Here is a 21,890-nt window from a genome sequence, read left to right as displayed (position 1 = left end):
TTCAGAGGCTTCTCATATAGTTTATTTTTTAATGAAAAAAGAAAGCTTCATTAACATACAAACCAACCTTTAATATAACATCAAAATAATTGTAACATATATACTTGTAACTTATAAAAATGACCCTAACAATAATATTAATGTGTTGGGTGGACTTGATATAATCCTCATTTAAAAGCTTCTTCAACCATTATAAAGAATTGCTCCCAGTCAGTGATGTCTTCAAAGGGCTGTAGTTTCCCCAGGAGTGGAATCCCTTACAAAATATGTTTCAGAATGACATGGCCCTTTGGCCCAAGGCATTCTTGGTTCCTAAGTCACTGGATTCTGTGGTTTCACAGACCAGCAGCACCAAGATCACTGATGAGCTCATAGAAGAAGATCATCTCAGAAAGGCTCTTATAGGTGATCTAGTCCATTCATTTCTGTCTATAATATCCCTAACGAGTGGTCATCAAGCCTCTCTATCTGAAGGTCTCTAGGAATGGGAACCCACTACTTAATGAAGTATCCCATCCTACTTTGGGACTTCTCTAATTGTTAGGAATTTTTCCTTAAATTGAGCTGAAATCTGCCTCTGCCACTTACACCCATTGCTCCTGGTGATTTCTTCTCTGTAACTAAGCAGTATATAGTTCTTCTCCTTCAGACATTTTAAGATATCTATCTTGGGTTTACATCCTACCTGTGATGTTTGAGATTGGTGTTACCTTGGAGAATTCATATGACTTCCCTGGGCCTCAGTTTTCTGCTACGTAAAATGAAGTCCTATAGTCCTGTGAGCCTCTCATGACACCACTAAGTCCCTTGATCTCCAGGCTAGACATCCCCAGTTGTCCATAGCAATCATTCTTATTTGGCATGCTCTCCAGTCCTGATCCTCTTTTTCTGACACCAATACTGTTCATGGAGTCCTCTGACTCTAGCATTTATTTCATCCTCACCTTCTCCCCAGGACCAACAATTGTTGAAGTCCACTTTATCTAGGAGTTTATTCATGAGCAAAATAATTCATCTTCTGGTATTTCTTCAAAAGATTCATGAATGGATGTGGGAATTCCTCCTGCTGAAGAAGCTCATGACCCCTTCACACCTTGGTAGAGGGTATGAGAATTGCTTTGGCCAAAAAAAATAAAAAGCCACCTTCCATTGGCCAACCTTCTGGAGATGAACTTCAACCTTGGTTAGTCTGGTCCTCCTGCCTACAAAGTCCATCACTCAACATATTTTTGAAGCCTAACTTGAAATGTGGTCCTGGTAGAACTTCTGCTAAGACAACCTTCTAGAGCTCAGGGGTGGGCATTTTCAATGTTATGCTGAAGCATCAGAGGACTGCAGTGGAAAATTTATAAAAGACAAAAAAGATATGAATTCAGTCATTATATATAAGGTCAAAGTCAATCAGAAATCTAGCAGTCCAGGTCTGAGTAGCTCCCAAGATTACTAATCTGTCTTCTCTAACTAAAAGTTGACTCTACTGAATGCACATCTCCTCCATTGCTGTGACCTGTTACCAGAGGTATAACTAACATTTTACCTGTTTAGGGCCAATTTCAAAATGGAACCAGAGCAAGCATAAAAAACAAATTATCCACAACTGTGAGCATAATTACACTTAGGTATGTGTGGAGACAGAGATTCCCGCAGTGAGGCCACTGTGGGTTGGGGAACTAACCTAGGTTATGTGGCACCAACGGCCAAAGAAAGAAAAGAAGGAAGCATGTGCCATTTGGTGGTTTCTATTTCAACAAATTGTTTTTATTAACGAGATATTAAACTCAGTTGTTTCTAGCACCTAAGTGAAGGTAGGTGCTTTTGGAGCTCATTAAAATTTGGGGCCTTGAATCAATACCTTATTTTTCTAGAAATAACTTTGCCTGTTCTGTCATTCAGTCATTCAGTTGTATCCTAGTTTTCATCACCCCATGAACCGTAGCAGGCCAGGACCTTCTATCCTCTACTCTCTTGAAGTCTGTCCAAGTTCATGTTCATTGTTTCTGAGATACTGTCCCAGACCAATAATGACCCTTTTTCTGTGTCATGTTTTATTTTGTAAAATAGGCCAGGCAAGCTTGCCAACCTTTAGTCCCTTCCCCATTCCCTCCCACCTCCCAGCCTTCTGAGCCCTGAATATATCAGGTTGGGCTCTGCCAGTAAGGCCAGAACTCTCAGTTGGACTTTGCCTTTCCATAATCAGCTTCAAATTTAGCCAGGTCATTCTTCCACAGGAAGAATGAGCCTTGGCCAGACACAGCTGCTTAGAAGGATGTGAAGATTGAGCACACATTGTATCTGACCCATTACCAGCTCTGGGGAGGATTTTGGCTTAAGGTCTTTGGTTTTATCAGTATTCAGGAACTCTGAGTTGTTCCTTTCAACATAAGAAGGGTGGAGCTGATAGTAAGTAAAGGAATTTAAGACACATCAACCTTTCTGGTTCCTTATATGGTTATCAGGGGATTACTTATATTGTTTTAGAATGCAAGACAAATCTTTGTGAAATGAGCCCATGCAGAGTACCCAATATATGTTCACTAATGCTGATGACTATTTGACCTTAAAAGAATCACTGATTTGGATAATCACAAAGGAGCTCAGAGGGCATCTCCTCCAAGCTGCACCTGAACTACGGTTAACTAGCCTTTTATTGAAGATTTAATATATGTGAGGTTTTGAATAATTCACTTAGCTGCTCTAGGTCTCAGTTTCCTCATTTATAAAATGAAGTGATTTGTCTGGATGACTTCATTATTTCCCTTCCAGCTCTCTGATTATGAAAGAACCTCTTCTCCTCTTGGAAAGCACCAACTGTTAGGTATGGGCAGCTACATGCCTCAGTGGATGGAGCATTGGACCTGCACTCAGGAAGGCCCAATGAGTTCAAATTCATAATCAGACACTTACTATGTCACCTGAGCAAATCACTTAACTGCAGTTTGCCTTAATTCACTGGAGAAGAAAATGGCAAACCCCTCTAGTTTTTGCCAAGAAAATGGTGGTTCATGAGGTCACAAAGGGTCAGACCTGACTGAACAACAAGATACTGTTAGGTAAATCTTCCTCAATTTATTTCTTTGAAACTTCCTGTGCATTTGTCATAGTTATGCCCTTTGGCACTAGGCTGAACAAGTTTTGGCCATCTTCCTTGGTAGCAATCCTTTTAAGTATTGAAATCTAGTCCTACCAAGTCTTCTTGTCACCTGGAAGGGAACGTGATCCTCCACAGGTGGTCTGCTCAGGACCCAATACATGGGATGGTCACTGACTTATTCCTGGAACTAAAGCTTCTCCTTATGATCCCTTCAAACACACTTGGTATCTTGACTGCCATATTGCTCTCTCGACTCAAACTGAGTTTACAATCCACTAGAACCCCCAGATCTTTGATATCTCTATCCATCCCCTCCTCCCCTAGCTTGAACTTAGGATGTTGTTTTTTTGAACCCAAGTGTAAACTCATCATTTAGCCCTATGAAATTTAATCTACTTCAATTTGGCCCCTGGGGGGTGGGGACCTAGAAAGATCTATTTGAACCTGACTGTCACTTCTTAGCTCCCCATCCTAGGTGTATGATATCTGCCAATTTAAAAAGCATGCCATCTCTTCCATTTTGTTTGTTGTAGTCAGCACTGCAATATTCCAGCAGACTGATGTTCTCCTCAATCACAGGCACCAGCCTTGAGTAAGGGAAACCACATTCCCTCCATGTTGCCAGTCCTGAGTCATTATGAGATTCACAGTGGTACAAACAATCCATCTTCACTGTAGTGAAGTACAGACTGTCATCACAGGCATGACTCTCTGCTTAGATTCTCTGAGGCACTTGTCAGTTTGCAAAGGCAAGGGTTGGCATGCAGACAACGAAGGGGATGACAAACCTCCCTGAGTGTCTGTGGGAGGAGTGGTGGTAGACTCCCCCCACTGAATTCCAATGGTGGTTTTAAATCCCCAAATGCTTTTTAGGACATGTTGGGAGGTATGTTTGTAAGAAGAGTGGCCTTTCCTCCCTCCTTCCCCAAAGACTAAGCAAATAGGAATCACAGAGCCTCTTCGATAAGCCCTGACATTCTTCTTAATACTGTAGATCTCTCTTCTCCAAATTATGGTGCTTGTTCTCCTGAAGGAGAAGGGGAAAGAGAGGAGTGAGGAAAAAGGAGGGAGGGAGAGAGGAAGAGGGAGAGAGGGAAGGAGAGAGGAAGCGGGAGGAAAGAGAAGATGAAGAGAAGAGGGAGGAAGAAAGGAGAGAGGGAACTGGAGGAAGAGTAGGGGAAGAAGAGAGAGGAGAGATGGGGAGAGAGGAGTGAGAGAGAGGAAGAGGAAGAAAAGAGAGAAGGAAAAAGAGAGGGAGGGTAGGAAGGGGGGAAAAAGAGAGAGAGAGGGAGGGAGAGAAAGAGAGGAAGAAAGAGAGAGGGGGATAGAGGAAGAAAGAGAGAAAGAGAGAGGGAGAAAGAGAGAGAGAAGGAGAGAGAGAGGGAGAGAGAGAGGGAGAAAGAGAGGGAGAGAGAAAGAGAGGAAGAAAGAGAGGGAGAGAGAGAGGGAAAAAGAGAGAGAGAAGGAGAGAGAGAGGGAGAAAGAGAGAGAAAGAGAGGGAGAGAGAGAGGGAGAAAGTACTGATTCTTTCTAGCAATCCACCTTTCTTTCCATGGCTCTTCTCCTTGCTAGAGAAGAGTGTATAAATCTCTGCCTGCACTGAGTAGGCTAGGAGTCCATATCAGCCCCCAGCTTTCCCATCCCCCACCACACAAATTTCCACCAAAGACAAACAAAGGCAATTGAAAAAAAGAGGAGACTATTAAAATTCTGTGTGCCACTAGTGGGATACCACCCCTCTTCCCCACCCCCAGCTATGCTTGGCCACCCTGATTCCTTTGGGCATACCAGTCTGTCTTTATTTTTGTAGCTACATAAAGGTTTCCTTGCCACCATGACTATCCTCCGTGTGGCCATGGAGATCCTGCTCAAAGTCAAGGCTTTGCTTTTATTGTTGGCCTTGGCTCTGCTTCTAATGAAACAACATGCTATAAAGTACTCACTCAACTTAATGCAGGGAAGGAACCTGGGATCTGGAGGCAGAAAACTTGGGTTCAGATCCATTTCCTGTGATCCTAGGTAGTTAGCTCAACTTCCCCAGGTTCAGTGTTCTCCCCTGTGTAACTAACTATACTGTTGGATTAGATGGCCTATAAGACCCCTTCCAGTCTCAGATCTATGGTGCTTTTACACAGGAAGGAATCCTGGGCTTAAGAACCAGGAAAGATCTGGGTTCGGTTCCTACCTCTGATCTTTACTGGCTGTGTGACCCTATGCAAGTCACCTAACCTCTGTCTCAGTTTTCTCAACAGGACCTACCTCTCAAGTTGGTTGTGAGGATCAAATGAGAAAATAGTGTTAAAGAGCCTAGCACATAGTAGGCACTCATTATATACTTCCTTCCTATGTAACTGAAAAATAACTAAAATAAATAAAAGTTGTCATGATACTTGAATTAATTAAAATGTTTATAGTTGCTAAGCAAATTCAGCTGGTGATATTGATATATTGCTAGGTTTTAAATATACCATATTAAATCTTAATATATAAAATTATATAATTATGATATTATATAATTATGATAGATACATATTATATGATTAATGGTGTAAATGTTATAGTATATTTCAGAACTTAAAATGGGTAAATGTTATTCTTAATAACCTTGGGCCATTGTTCCTCTCCAGCTGGCCCATCGGCCAAGTGTCCAGGACCTGCTGTGGGTAACAGGGCCCCTCCTGCAGAATGGAGGGCCAGAGTCATTTAGCCAATTGATGAGGATCCTCTCTGAGCTCCTGTGTGGTTACCCAGAGGGGGGTGGCTCCAGAGTGTTTTCCTATAACTGGTATGAAGACAACAACTACAAAGCCTTCCTAGGCATAGATCCTTCCAGAAAAGATCCTGTCTATTCTTATGATAAGACAACAAGTAAGTTTCCTTTTGAGTTCCTGAGTCACTCCTCATCGGAAAAATCAGTGATGGCTTGTGTTTGTCAATGTCAATGTCTTTGTGTTGCCCTTGTCTGTTTGACTCAGCACCTCCTTTTCTTTGTTGGGAGGCAGTGTGCTTTGTCTCTTAGCCTAATCACCAGCAATCTTTTCCATTTTTCTCTTCTAAGGAAATATAGCAGGGCAAGCCCCAGCTTTCATTTCCAGTGAAAAGGCCCTGATTGAGCTGTACTGGGGCATTTGATTACTTGCTAGTGATGAACTTGTTATTGTATGAGCCCAGCCTATTAGCTTAGTTTGTCTGTCTAATCCTTCAGTTCTGAGGGAAAGGGACTGGGACTTGGACATGATAGTCACCATGATTGGTGATAAACTTTAAGACAGAGCAGATACAGTTCTGTCAGCCCTCTCTTCCTCTCTCCTGGCAGCATCTTTTTGTAATTCATTGATCCAGAACATGGAAGCAAACCCTTTAACTAAAATAGCCTGGAGTGCAGCAAAACCCTTGCTGATGGGGAAAATCCTCTTTACTCCAGATTCTCCTGCTGTTCATCGGATATTAAAGCATGTAAGCCTCCTCTCTCCTCACCCCTCATGCCTCCTTGCCTTGGGCCCCTCAAGAGGATGTGGATTTTTTTGCTTCTCTTTTACTTGCCCCTGGTGATGCTCATGTTTATTTTGGGCTGCTGGGTTTTGGGATTTCCTTCCTCCTCTCCCCATCACCTGTTCCTTGGCATACTCCCCTCTGGTGCCCTTGGTCTTCACCTCAGTATCTCACTCTCAGGATCTCAGTGATGTCTCCCAAGCAGACACCTGTGTTCTCTCCCTGTTGGAAGTGTGTGCCATTCCCACTATTAGCTAGTTCAAATTGCCAATTTGTCTGTGTCTTGGCCTCATGAGGAGGGCTTAGTATTGGTTGGAGAAGAGGGAGGGAGGAACGAGCTCACTAAGGGGACAAAACCAGAAGGTTTCATAGAGTGCAGGGAGACAATAACACCCTCAATATCCCCTGGACCACTGAGGATAACAAGAAAGCATTAGTTTCTGCCCATCAGGAGTCCTGAGAAATGGTAAGCTATTCTGGGAAATCTCAGCAGACCAAGGAATCTTCAGGTCAGTCCAGAAAAGGAAAAACACTTCCATAAAAGGCCTTTCCCAACCACTGTGACCACCCTGACAGGTATCTCAGAAAACCACAGAAGTATTTTCATGTGCACTCTCTCTTTTTTCTCCTTGCTCCTCTGTCTGTCTGCCTTGGTTTCTCAGGCCAACTCAACTTTTGAAGAGCTGGAGCGTGTTAGAAACTTTCTCAAGGCTTGGGAAGAAGTAGGGCCTCAGATCTGGCACTTCTTTGACAACAGCACACAGATCACCATGATCCGAGTATGAGCTGCTCTTGTGGGGTGGGCCTGAGAGGGGTGCAGAGAAGAGAATTAAATTGGGTTCCATTCTGTATTTCATAAGAGAGAGTTCATCAGGTTTTGAAATGAAGGTAAAAGTATAGCATGGCCCCCATCTCTAAATCTGTGCTCCTGTGCTGCTGTCCATGATCCAAGGAAGCATGGTGGAGAAACTAGATTCAAGTCCACTCAGCAAACATTTATTAAGCTCCTGCTATGTGCCACAAACTGTGCTAAGTTGTGGGGATACAAAAAAGGACAAAAGATAGTCACTCTCTTTGTTATCAAGGAGCTCACAGTCTCATGGGGGAGACAACAAGGAAGCAACTCTATAGAAACAACTTATAGACAGGATAAATTGGAGATAATCTCAGAGAGAAAGCACTCAATTAAGTAGGACCAGGAAAGCCTTCTACTTTAAATGAGACTTGAGGAAAGTAGGGGAGCCAGGAGGCAGAGATAAGGAGGGAGAGAGCTTTAGGCATGAGAATTTGATTCAGAAAGAATCCTGCCTCAGATACTTAATACCTATGTGACCCTGAACAAGTCACTTAGCCTCTCTTGGTGTCAGTTTCCTCATTTGGAAAATGAGGGGACTGGTCTCCAAGGTCCCTTCCAGCTCTAACTCTGTACTCCTAAGATTTATGAAACTTCAGAGCATACCCCTGCAGTAACCCATTTCGCAAGATAATATCTGAATTGAATGCCAAGGTAATATCTACTCATCATGTTCAAACCAAGAGAAGAATTCCAAGGTGTTTGCCACTTATGAAGATACCACAAGGCCTCAGTCATCCTAGTGGCCCCTATTCAAACTGGACACCCTTATTTGGGTGGGCTGTACCTGAAGCATCGTTGGTTTTTGTAGGTTTCCAGCTCTGCCAAGAAAGGAATATTAAATCCTTATAATTTGACTAGTTGAGAAAGAAAAAAATATCCCAAAGAAAATGTTGCTTTTCCCCTTCCCTTAAAAGATTATTACATCATGGGTAATACCTGGGTTTTGATGCCTCTGCTTAAGGAAGGGTTGCTCTGTTGTAAAGTTCTCCCTCACAGGCCCACAGTGCCTTAAGTCTGCCTTAAGTGTCTGGAATAAACCTGCCTACTTGTTAAGGGGCGCTTGGGTATCTGTGCCCCCAAACACTGCAACCTGGGGAAAGCCTTAAGATCTAGGGTAGAGGGAGTGTGGGTACAGAAGAGAAAGTAAGAAAGAAAAAGGAAGGAAGGAAGGAAGGAAAGGAGAAAGGAAGGAAAGAAAGAAAGGGGAGAGGAAGGAAGGAAGGAGAGTGGGAGGGAAAAAAGAAGGAAGGAAGGGAGAGAGGATGGGAGGGGAGGGAAGGAGGGAAGAAAAAGTGAGAAAGAGTAGAAGAAAGGAAGAAATATGGAAAGAAAGAAGGAAGGGAGAGAAGGGAGAAAGAAAAGGAGAGGGAGAAAAAGGAAGGAAAGAAGAAACAAAGCAAGCCCTAAATCTGGAGTCAGAGGATCTTGGTTCATATCCCAGCTGATAATTTCTACATGCATGACTTGGGACAAATCATTCAATTTCTCTGGGTCTCGATTTCCTCATCTATAACATGAGAGGATTAGGTTAGAAGACCTGTAAAGTCCCTTCCAGATCTAAATCTAGGATCTTGGAGAAAATGATTGCTACTGAAATGCTCAACATATTTTTCCTTTTCCTTACTTAGGATATTCTGGAAAATCCAACAGTGAAAAGCTTTGTGAACAGACAGCTCGATGGGGAAGAAATCACAGCTGAAGCTGTACTCAACTTTCTCTACAATGGGCCAGAAGAAGGCCGGCCTAAAGACATGGTCAGGTTTGACTGGAGGAATGTCTTCAACTTCACAGATCACACCCTGCGTCTGGTTAATCAGTACATGGAGGTAAGAGTCAACAAGTCCTTGCAGTTCTGCATAATGTAAGTACATTAAGGAATACCCTGGAAAGTAGATGCAAGAGATTCCCTCAGCCAGCTAGAGGGGCTTTCAACATTTTCACTATGGAAGAAACCAAAACAGACATGGCTCTGTATTTGAAGAGCAATTATGGTCTGGGTCATAATCCTGCTTCTGATACTTTCTGTCTCAGTGATAATGCACAAACCATTGCACACTCAGTGCTTCAGTTTTCTTCACCTGTAAAATGGGGGTAATATCTGTAAAACATACTCTACAGGATTGTTGTGGGGCTTTAAAAAATATGTACATATGTACGTATGTATGTACATATGTATATGTGTGTATGTATTTTACACACGTACATACGCAGCTAGGTGGTGCAGTAGATAGAGTAGCAGGCCTGAAGTAGGGAAGACTCATCTTTGTGAGTTCAAATCTGGCCTCAGACACTTACTAGTTGTGTGAGCCTGGGCAAGTCACTTAACCCTGTTTGGTTTAATTCATCATCTGTAAAATGGAAAAGGGAATGGCAAACCATTTCAGTATCTTTACCAAGATAACCCCAAATACGGTGACAAAGAGTTGGACACAACCAAAATGACTCAACTGTGTGTAGTGGCTAACAAAGCTAGTCCCTGGTAGAGAGATAGCCTGTGCTTTAAAGATATATGACAAAAGTGGTAGAAAAGTGACTTCTTTATAGATCTCCTCCCCACCTCTCCCCACTAATCCTTTCCATGCCCAACATGTGTTAATCTAATAAAAAAGAAGGGGTCCAAAATAGATTTTGAGAAGGTTGGACAGAGAACGTGAGAACATTTTAAATAACAAATGTAACTACTCAAAACAGTATCGCAGAACATATTATACAAGCATTGGCTCTAAGGTGACTGGGAATCATCCTACTGCAATACATGGTTCAGGACATAAGCTTAAACTGTAAGTTAGTCTTTTGACAGCCTCTCAGGTTGAAGCTGAGCAAAAGGTTCTCTTACTTCTCAGCATAGATACTAAAGCCCCATTGATATGCTGTGTATTAAACATCCCATTGTGTGACTTGGAGTTAAATGTCTTCCCTCAACACTGTTTTGTAGAAATGTAGATATTACAGCTTCATAGGACATAGTGTAGCCTAGCAAATAGAAAGTTGACCTCAGAACCAGTAAGACCTGGGTTCAGGTCCTAACACTGACACACAATGGCTGAATGACCAGGGACAAGTTACTTAATCTTGCAGTATTCTGGACAACTCTAAGAAATTAAGTGGCAGAGAAGGTAATGGCTTGCACTGGTAGAAGAAATTTCTTCACCTGTACCAATGACATATTTTGTCAAGTCCTTGTCTCCTGTCCCTGTAGGACTGAGAGCTAGAAGGAACTTTCTAAGTTATGTAGTCCAACTCCTTCCTTTGAGGGATGAGAAAATTGAGGTGAAGGTACTTAATCAAGGATCTATGGAACAAAAACAAAAAACCTTTTATTGGTATATTTTGTTCCTGTATCACTTTCATTTCTGAATATATACATATATATATATGTATTTCTCTCTCTCTCTCTCTCTCTCTCTCTCTCTCTCTCTCTCTCTCTCTCTCTCTCTCTCTCTCTCTCTCGTGCACTTTGCTATATCTGCGTGAGTGAGATTCATTGCCTGCCTTGGGAAGGCTGTGTTCAGTTTGTCCCCTGCCAGTAGCTGATCTGAAAAACCTATGCTTCTGGTCTTGAGACCAAGTGGAAAGCAGGCATTATTCCCTCTGAGATTAACCAGTTTTAAAAACAGATGGACAGACAGACAGACAGACACACACACACACACACACACACACAGAGGAGACAGAGGAAGGGGAAAGGAGGGAGAGAGAGAAAGACACAGAGAGAGATGGGGCGGGGGGCAGGGGAGAGAAAGCCTAGTTTGGTTATATCACCCACAGAAATGACTTGGTTGTCTGGAGTGGGGTTAGGATTTGATACTGGACAGGTGATTGCTATAGCCCCTACACAGGGATTGGACCAGCTGAGACCACCTAGTCTAACCCTCTCGTTTTACATATGAGGTTTGGGAAAGTTAATTGAATATCCTAAGGTCACAAATATCACATCAAAGGTAGAATTTGAACCCAGGTCCTTCAACTCCAGAACCCCATGCTCATTTTGTTGTGACATTAATATTCTCATTATATAGTCATTGGACCAATGATATTTGTAAAATGCTTTGCAAACCTCAAAGTGCTATGTAAAGGCTAACCATATTATTATTATTTGTATCTTCTTTTGCTGTCTGCCTAAGATGGAAAGAATAGAAATACAAGGGGGAGGTACTCCTCCAGAGGGAGAGAGGAAAGGGACCTTAAAGGCCACTGGGTCCAACTGCCTTGATTTTCCAGATGAGGAAACCAAGGCAGGCAGAAGTTAAATGAAATGTCCAGGGTCACACACATACCAAGTGTGAAGCTCCTGGTTCAGGTCTTTCAAGCCTGAAGTCTGGATAACCACTCAGGAAGAATGCTGGAGAATAGATTCTCCAGCCCCATTATGTGGCCTCTGAGGCCCCTTTCAGTTGAGATTCTGGGACCCTGGGTCTATCCAGAGACACACAAGCAACTTCATCCTCAGTTGGCTGTTCTGTGGTTCTCAGACATTTTATCCCCTTGATGCTCTCCCTATGAGTGCTCAGGGGCATGCTGGTAAATGTATCTTAACTGGTTCTCCAGAAAAAAAAATGTATGTAGGACACACTTTTAACTTTAATCTATACTAGTAACATTTTCTCCACAATTCTCTTCAGTCAAGACAATGAATGAAACAATAAATGTGTGCCCTGATTTACAAATCAGCATTTGCTGATTTCTTAGGTGCAAATCTCACACTGAACATTGGACAATTTGCTCCCAGGAGGTTAGAGCTGGCTCCAGCATGCCTCTATGTATGCCCCACACAACCTCTCTGTCTTCTCCCACTTACTGTCTCCCTCCAGGAAATAAAAACTACTCTGAGCCGCTGATTAGGCTATGGTGTCTTGGGCTGGGAAGAAAGGGCTTAAGACTGTCCAGAAACAGCTGCAGTCTGGGAGTCCCCGATTAGTTTATGCATGTGCATATTGATAAATTTCTAGGATCCTCCCCACCCTCCAATAAGTTCTATTTCCAGCTAAAGTCACTGATAAGGAAGAGTTGAGTAGTCAGATCTTCAATAAATAGATAGCTTAATCAAGTAGAAAATAAATTTATGTATGTCACCAATATATGTGCTATATGTATTTATACATATATATTTATATATTTGTCTATTAATTCTGTTTAATTGTTAATTAATTTGATAAACATATCGTATTCTAGATCTTTTCTTTTCCAAGCTCAACGTGTACAGCTCCTTCAGTGTGCACACGGGCATGCAAACACACACACACACACACACACACACACACACACACACACACTCTTTAAACAAGGAAGGAGAGTTAGAAAATTCATTAGCTACCCTTCTGATTATCCTTGAATTTGAAAAGTTAGCTTTCTTTGTTTAGTTTAGAGGTTGTTCCTGGAACATATGAAACCTTGTCTGGAGTTGACAGTATTTAAAAATTTTCACAGTATATTCACATTACAAAAATCTTGAATTTCATACCAGGAAGGCAAGATCAAACAAAAATTTCATATGAAAATACCCATGAGCAAGGCATAAAAGTTGACTTTGACCAACTTTCACCCCCCTGGCCTGCCCCCTCTCCTCCCCCCCCCCCCCCCATTTATGACTGAAGGATAAATAGAATATTTGCTCACTAGTTGTTTTTGCCTGCTGTGGACTCACTGAGTCAATACAGAGACATAGTTAACATTGGCTCCAACTTTTCATAAACCTATGTACCTACCTCTTTTATTATCTGCCCAGTTTGCTCAGCTTAATTACTATTTGTCAGAGCCAGAAGATTGGGTTTTGCTGTGTTGTGTTTTGGAACTAGCTTTTCTCCCCAACCTAGCACACTGTGGCCCATATTCCCACCACCACCCAACTGGAATGTGCTTAGGGAATGTAAACTATTTTTAATATTGGCCTAAGTAAACAGTGATCAGGAAGATAAATCTCCTGGAGGAAAAGACCGTGCAATGTACCATGAAACCAGATACGAGGCATTTAGGGATTACACATTGTTGTCAATTATCTATCTGACTGCTCTCTCTATTAGTGCCTTTGGATCAAGAGTTGACTGGAGGGCTAGATGAGGAAGAAGTAGAGGAGAGTGCAGAAGTCTGTCTGACTCTAATAATAATACTAATAACAAGAGCCAACATTTATATAGCTTTTTAGTGTTTATGAAGCATTTTATAAATTCTGTCTCGCTTTATCCATGAAACAATCTTTTCAGGTAGATGCCATTATTATCCTTATTTTACAGATGAGAAAACTGAGGCAGACAGAGGTTAAGTAACTTATCTAGGGGCACACAGTTTTGAAATGTCTGAGACAGGATTCCTTTTAGCTCTTCCTGACTCCAAGTTCAGTATTCTAGCTGCCCCAAATAAAAATACAAGTTTAGCCACCTGATAAAGTTCATTAGCTTTCCCCAAAATATTATGTTAGATCAAAAGATTTTACAGGAAGCACTTTGTTTCAAAGATTCCATTCATAATCTGGCTCCAATCTGTCTTTGCAGACATTTCATATTACCCCTCCTGAAGCACTCTGCGTTCCAGTAAAATATCCTATCACAAAATATTAAAACAGTCCTTTACACTACATTCCATTTCCTCCCTGTGCACCTTTGCACCCCTGAAATGCTCTCCACACTCAGCCCTATGTCTTGGAATCCCTAATTCCATTCAAGCCTCAGTCAAAGTGCCACCAAAGTATACCTCCTGTAATAAGTTAACATTCATATAGCACTTTAAGGTTTACAAAACCTTCCGAGTACTGGGTGATGAGCACCATTATTATCCCCCTTTTACATATGAGAAAACTGAGGCTAAGAGGCTAAGTGACTTGGTTAGGGTCACACAGCTAATAAGTATCTAAAGAAGTATTTGAATTCAAGTATTCTGACTCTGCGTTGGGTACTCCATCCACTACGAAATCTACCACTCCTCATCTCTCACACCTCCTTGCTCAAACGGCTTATTATCATTTGTATTTTTGTCTTTGTCTTTGCCTAGCATGGTACCTGGCACATAATAGGTCCTTAAATGTGTGTTGGCTTAGATTGAATTGAAATAAATATGATAGACTGAACCAACAGTATTATAATGAAGATATCATGACTTCACAATGGAGTTTGAACATAATGTCTTGACAATGACATTTTATGTCTCCTGAGAGTTAGTGGGAGATAGTCTGTGGAATATTGGATTGAGTTCAGGAAGACCTGGGTTCAAGTCCCATCTCAGAGACTTATTGGCATTGTGATTTGGGGCAAATTTCCTAAACCTTCTCAGCTGTAAAATGAGAGGCCTTCCTAAAGCATAGATAGGTCTGCACAAGTCACCCCCAGCCTCCTACTCAGTAAACTCCAGTGGCTTCTTCTCACCCCTAGGATCAGATATAAAATCCTCTAACTTGCAAAGCCCTTTATATAACTCATCGCTCCCTCTCCCTCCTTCCAATAACATCTTAGACCTGCTTCCCACCCCCCAAGTACTCTGTGATCCAGTGACACTGGCCTTCTTCAATAACACACTCCATCTGCTGACTTTGGGCACTTTCTCCCAGGCCTCAAGTTTTTTCCATCTTCACCTCAGTCTCCTGGCCTCCCCAGCCTCCTTCAAGTCCTAGCTAAAATCCCACCCTCTACAGAAAGCCTTTCCCAATCCCCCTTAATTCTAGTGCTTTCCCTTGGTGGGTCATTTCCAATTTGCCCTGTACATGGCTCATTTGAACATGGTTGTTTGCATGTTGTCTCCCTGCGTATATACTGTGAGTTCCTCAAGAGCAGAGACTGTCTTTTTCCTTTCTTTATATCCCCAGAACTTAGCACCATGCCTGGCACATAGTAGGTGCTTCATAAATACTTACTGACCAACTTCAAAGGTCCCTTCCAGCTCTCCATCCATATATAACCTAGGAATGTTTTTACAAAATCACATTGTCTGGGGGAAACTGACACCCATTCTGCATTACCACATCATTACCACTGCCTTTGTTTTCCAAATCTGTCACTGATGCTAGATTACAAATAGATTTATGACAGGAACCATATCACATACTTCTTTTGTTTCATTAATACTGCTCTGTGTGGGCACAGCTCAGCTCATCATGACTTGCAATACCTGCTTGTTGATTGAGCCTTTGATGGATATAAGGGTATCCTGGTGACAAATGGCTATTATTCTGTGACAGTAGCTTTCAGCAGGATCTGCATGAGCCCTTGCTTTGACCACACATCTCCTAGTCAGCACTGGCTGTCTTTTCTCCAATCAGAATCTTTGCTTTTTCCTTTGACCTTTTCTTTTTCTTTTTCATTTTCTGAAAATGGACAGAATCTATTTCTTGATTATTCATGAACAGGCACTTCACATGTCTGATCACAATGCCTAATGGGGAAATTTTATTTATTACTCAATTTAATTCAACAAGCATAGCATGTTCCCCAAGTCTTCTCTTCTCCAGATTAAATATGCCCTGAAACTTTCCAGTCACCTATTGGGCCTCCTCTGAAAATCCTTCTATTCATCAGTGTCCTTGCTCTGATGTGGCACTCAGAACTGAACACTGGATTCCACATTTGCTGTGACCAGGCCAAGTGCGGAGGGTTATCCTCAATTTACCCTGTATGCATCATCTTTGTACATAATTGTTTTGATGTTGTCTCTCCCAGTAGACTGTGAGTTTCTGAAGAGCAGGGACTGCTTGTTTTATTGTTTTGTTTGCCTTTCACTGTATTGTCAGTTCTTAGTATAGTTCCTGGCACATAGTAGGCATTTAATAAATTCTTGTTGACTGACTCGTTCACTCACTAGTCCTGGACAGTAAGTTTCTCTTATCATCTAAAACTCCATTAACACTTTTGGCCACCATATTATACTGTTGCCTCATATTGACCTTGTTAGCCCATTCAGATCTTCAGATTAAAAAAAAAACAACCCTGTCTAGCATGTTAGCTCTCCCTTCCATCTTTGTGCCATCTTGAAGTCTGATGATTATGCTGTCTACACCTGGGTCCAAATCACTGAGAAAAATGTTAAGGAACAAGCCCAGGTACACATCCCTGGGATACTCTGTTGGAGTATCATTGACCCATTAATGGCTGCTCTTTGGTCTGACCAATTAATTAGCTCTCAGTTCACCTAATTGTATTGTGATCTAGCTCATATCTCCCCATCACTTTCCTGAGTATCATGAGAGACTTATTTTTATTTTTTGCCAAAATCTAGCTGAAATATAAATATAATATATATACACATATACATGTAGACATGTCTATCTACATGTATATATGCATATACACATTCATGTAGCTTTGGTGTGTGTATATACATATACAGACATACATACATATATATGCCTGCCTTTCTCTATGTGAATACATACACATTAAGAGTAACTTCAGCTAACCTTATTTCCTTTTTTCTTCAGAGTGTTACTAGACTACTAGATCAGGAAAAATATATGTGCCTGTGTATATACATATATGTCCATACATACACACATATACATACATGTATCTCTACATACATACACACATCCTTTAACTGAATTGAGTAAAATTCAGCAAGCATTTATTAAATGCCAACTCTGTACAAGGCACTGTGTTAAGTACTGGGGATACAAAATCAAAATAAAAAATAGTCCTTGCCCTTGAGTTACTTACATTGTCCTGGGGGTGGGGAGGGGAAGGATAGCAGACTGGAAGAGGAAGACAACATTACATTCACAGAAAAGTGAATTCCAGGTAATTCAAGGAGGAGGAGAACGTTAACCACCAGGGCGCCCAGGGAGGGGACACTTGATCTGAGCCTTGAATGAAGTAAAGGATTCTAAGAAGTGGACAAGGGGAGCAAGTTCATGCCAGGTGCAGGGGACAACCTGTGCCAAGAACCAGAGACGAAGATTGATCATCAGTGTAGAGATGAGCAAATAGGCAAGTCTGGCTGCAATAGAGAGTGAGTGAAGGACAGGATAGGGAGTATCCCTTTTCTAGAAGTTCACTAGCCCTTTTCATAACATAGTGTAGGATTGTGTCAGGAATTAGTCACACAGTCTCCAGTTCACCATTTGCAGACTCTTTTCTCTTCCCTTTTTGAAAATCTGGAAAGCAGTTACTTTTCTCCAGTCCTCCTATAGCACCAATCACATTATCTATGATCTTTCAATATCACTAACAGGTGGTACAGTGGACAGAGCACAGGGGTCTGAAGTCAGGAAGACTCCTCTTCTTGAGTTTAAATCTGGCCTCAGACACTAGCTGTGTGACCCTGGGCAAGTCAGTTAACTCTGTTTGCCTCAGTTTACTCATCAGTAACATGGGCTGGAGAAGGAAATGGCAGAGCACTCCATTATCTCTGCCAAGAAAACCCCCAGTGGGGTCATAAAGAGTCAGACACAATTGAAGACCACCACCACCACCTACTCCTCAGTCACTTCTGCCAATTGTTTTGTTGCCTGAGGAGGTTGTTTATTTGGCCTGGTAGCTTAACTCATCAAGGGCAACTGGGTGATTTCTTACCATCTCCCTCCTTATCTTGGGTACCAACTCACTATTTGCCGTTTTCTCAAGATCAGTCTCCCTAGCAGGGAAAAAAGAAGCTTGTTTAGCCTTGAACAACTTTGCCTTCTCTCTGTCCTGCATCGTCATCCCTTCTTCCTTGAGTACTGGCCCTGTGCTTTCTTTGAATCTCCTCAGCTCGTTATAAACTTGGACATTTTAGACTCTATTATTATGGCATGTGTCTTAAGATGAATACTGAAAGAATCAGATAAATCTATGATCACATGGATATGAATGTTTCCTGCAGTCATGGAGTTCATAACCCATCCATGCTCACCCATCCTAGGTCTTTCTCCCTTTTTTATGTTTTCCTTTGGGACACAGACCTAGTATTGGTATTTCTGGATCAAATGGTATCCCAAGTTTGGTTGCCTTCTGAGCATAGTTCCAAATTGCTGTCCAGAATCAATTCACAACTCTACCAACAGGGCATAATATTCCAATTTTCTCATATCCTCTCCAACATTTATCCTTTTTTGTCATATTAGCCAATCTGAGGTGTGAAGTGATACCTCAGAGATGTTTTAGTTTGCATTTCTCTTACCAAAAATGATTTAGCGTATAGATATCTTTGGTTTCTTCATCTGAGAACTGCCTATTTATATCCTTTGTCCATTTATCAAATGGAGGATGACTTGAATTCTTGTGAATTTGACTCAGTTCTCTATATATTTGAGAAATGAGGCCTTTTATCAAAGACACTTGCTGTAAAGATTATTTCCCAGTTTTTTGCTTTCCTTCTAACATTGGTTCCATTGGTTATATTTGTGTAAAAGCTTTTTGACTTAATATGCTCAAAATTATCTAATAGATTCTGCTCCATCCCCTTACTCTTACTCATTGTGTGTCTCTCTGCTTCAAGTGTATGTCTTATAAACATATTGTAGGATTCTGATTTTTGATTCAGTCTGTTATTCACTTCTGTTTTTTAAGAGAGTTCATCCCCTTCATATTCACAGTTATGATTAATAATTATGTATTTCCCTCCATTCTCTTTTTCCTCCTTTTTCCTCTCTCCTTCCTACCAATGTTTTGCTTCTATCTCCTACCTCCCCCAATCAGCCCTTCCTTGTGTCGGTTCTCTCTCCCCTCCCTTTTCCCCTCCCCTCACTTAATTTCCTCCCCTCCTACTTTCCTGTCAAGTAAGATAGATTTCTATATTCAACTGATTGTGTACATTATTCCCTCTTTGAGCCAATACTAATGAGAGTAAAGTTCAAGCAGTGCCCATCACCCACCCTCCCACTATTCATTCCAGGTTTTTTGCATCTCTTCATGTGAAATAATTTACCCCATTCTACCTCTCCCTTCCTTCTGTATCCAGTGTACTCCTCTTTCTCTTCCCTTAATCATTTTTTATGTCATTCTCTCCAATTCACTTTATACCCATATCCTCTGTCTATGTGTATTCCTCCTAGATCTACTATTAGAGATACAATTCTTAAGAATTACAAGTATCATCTCCCCATGTACAGAAGTAAACAGTTTAGCCCTTTGGAATTCCTTATGTTTTCTTTTTCCTTTTCACCTTTTTATGCTTTTCTTGAGTCTTGATATTAGAGGTCAACTTTTTTTGTTCAGCTCTGGTCTTGTCCTTATGAAAGCTTGATATCCTTTTATTTCATTGGATGACCATTTTTTCCCTTTTAAGCATTATGCTTAATTTCACCAGGTAGGTGATTCTTGGTTATAGTCCTAGCGCTTTTGCTTCCAGATGTTATATGACCTCAAATTCTTTAAGGCTGTAGCTACTAAGTCCTGTGTAATCCTTATTGTGGCTGTCTGATATTTGAACTGTTTCTTTCTGGTCACTTGCAGTATTTTTTCCTTGACCTGATAGTTCTGTAATTTGACTATAATGTTCCTTGAAGTTTTTATTTTGGAATCCCTTTCCTCAGATGATCAGTGGATTCTTTCAATGCCTATTTTGCTCTCTGATTCTGGGATACTAGAGCAGTTTTCTTTGATAATCTCTTGAAAGATGCTGTCCAGAGTCTCCTTTTGATTATGACATTGTCTTTCTTGGATCCATTTTCCAGGTCAATTGTTTTTCCATTGAGGTATTTCACATTTTCTTCAATTTTTTCATTGTTTTGAATTTGTTCAATTGATTCTTCATGTCTCATTGAGTTGTTAGCTTCCACTTGCCCAATTCTAACTTGTAAGGAGTTGTTTTCCTCAATTGCTTTTGTACTTCTTTTTCCATTTGACCAAATGTACTTTTTAAGGAGTTGTTTTCTTCAGTGAATTTTTTAAATCTCTTTTCCCATTTGACCAGTTCTACTTTTTAGCAACTTTTTCTTTTTCCAAGCTTTTGAGTCCTTTTTTTTCAGAATTCTCTTGCATCAAACTCATTTTTTTTCCAAATTTTTTTCTCCCTCTCCTATATGATTTTTAAGCTCCTTTTTTGAGCTCTTTCTGAATTCTTTCTAGACTTGAGACCATCTCCTGTTTTTCTTTGGGGCTTGGCCTAGAGGTCTTTTGACATCCTTGTCCTCTTCTGAGTTTGTGTCTTGATCTTTCCTGTCACCATAATATCTTTTTATGATCAGATTATTTTTGTTGTTGTTGTTTTTTGTTCATCTCTTTTGGCCTTTTCCCTTTCTTTTAAACTTGAGCTCTGCCCACAGAGTGGAAGGGGCACTGATTCATGCTTCTCACACCAGGGGCTGAAGGCCCTAGTTATTTACCTGGTGCTGCACTTATGTTGCCCTTAGGCCTACAGGAGACTCTTATGTCTGGTGCTCTGCTGATGAAGTGAGGTAGGGGGTGGCTGGTGCTCCTGGAGACGGGAGGGTCTGGCAGCTCACCTGGTGCTGGGCCAGGTCCTAGTGGTAGTATCTGGGGTTTGCTGAGTCCAGTGGGGTATTTCTGCATTTTTCTGGGGCTACACTGAAGCATGTGGCAGGGGTACAATGCTAGTGTATGGTTGATGTGTTCACCTGTTTGCATGGGACAATGCTGAAGTACATGGAGGTTCTTGGAGACAGAGTCTCCCCATTCCCCTGGCTATGCTGAGGCATGTGGGGGTCCTGGTGTTGGCATTTGTCTGATCTACTGCACTGGGCTTCAGGATCTCCTGCTGGTTTGCTGAAGTAGGGCTTGCTTCTGGCTTGCTGGGATGCTCCCTGCTCTGGACTGTGTTCCCCCTTTACCTGAGTAAGACACATTTCTTGCCAATCTCCAAGTTTCTTGGGCTAAAAGATTTTTCACCCCATCTTTTCGCTAGTTCTGTTATTCCAGGATTTGTGCTATTTTGTGGTTGTTTGGTGGTGAATATGGAAGAGTTATAATGATTTACTGCTTGTTCCACCATCTTGACTTCTGCAAGTCCACTAATCTAAATAATTTTTTTAACAAGAAATTTAACTAAGGGTTTAACCATTGATGTTTGCTTAAACACACACGCACGCACGCGTGCGCGCACACACACACACACACACACACACACACACTCTTCCAAGGGACCATTAGATTATATTTCTAAGAGACTCATAGTGACTTCTGATAAGAGCTGGCATTTATTTATCACTTTAAGTTTTGCAAAACATTTTACTTAAGTTCTCTCATTTGATCCTTACAACAACCAGGAAGGTCGATGCTGTTATTATTCCCCTTTTATGTATAGGGAAACCAATGAATGAATGCAACACCTTGCCCAGGTCAGTAAATGTCTGAGCTGGGATTATAAACTCAGGTCTTTGTGACCTCAGGTCCAGTATTCTGTCTACTGTGCCACCTAGCTGGCCCATAGAGGACAGTTAGGACACATAGGAGACACATAGGACAGTTCCCATTAGGAACCAGGGGCGGTTTCCTGGTTTCTTTCTGTGAAGATATCCTGAAAAAACACTGGCTCTTCAAGGTAAGCCCAATTGCTGTCTGGGAGAGCTTCCTGATGAGCTGTTCTAAACTCATG

The 21,890-nt window shown here is 41.4% G+C and overlaps 1 protein-coding gene across 2 annotated transcripts in view; it reads left to right on the top strand.

Annotated features, from left to right (window-relative positions):
- ABCA4 (ATP binding cassette subfamily A member 4) overlaps nt 1-21,890 on the top strand; it is a 200,937-nt gene that overhangs the window by 72,800 nt on the left and 106,247 nt on the right. For both annotated transcript variants that reach the window (XM_072644042.1, XM_072644041.1), the window contains 4 exons: nt 5,719-5,959; nt 6,408-6,547; nt 7,246-7,362; nt 9,068-9,265. In XM_072644042.1, coding sequence (XP_072500143.1) covers nt 5,719-5,959; nt 6,408-6,547; nt 7,246-7,362; nt 9,068-9,265 — 696 coding nt within the window. The remainder of the gene's footprint in view (nt 1-5,718; nt 5,960-6,407; nt 6,548-7,245; nt 7,363-9,067; nt 9,266-21,890) is intronic.

This window comes from Notamacropus eugenii, chromosome 2 (genome assembly GCF_028372415.1).
Source record: "Notamacropus eugenii isolate mMacEug1 chromosome 2, mMacEug1.pri_v2, whole genome shotgun sequence".
NCBI lineage: Eukaryota > Metazoa > Chordata > Mammalia > Diprotodontia > Macropodidae > Notamacropus > Notamacropus eugenii.
This window is presented reverse-complemented; position numbering and strand designations above follow the sequence as displayed.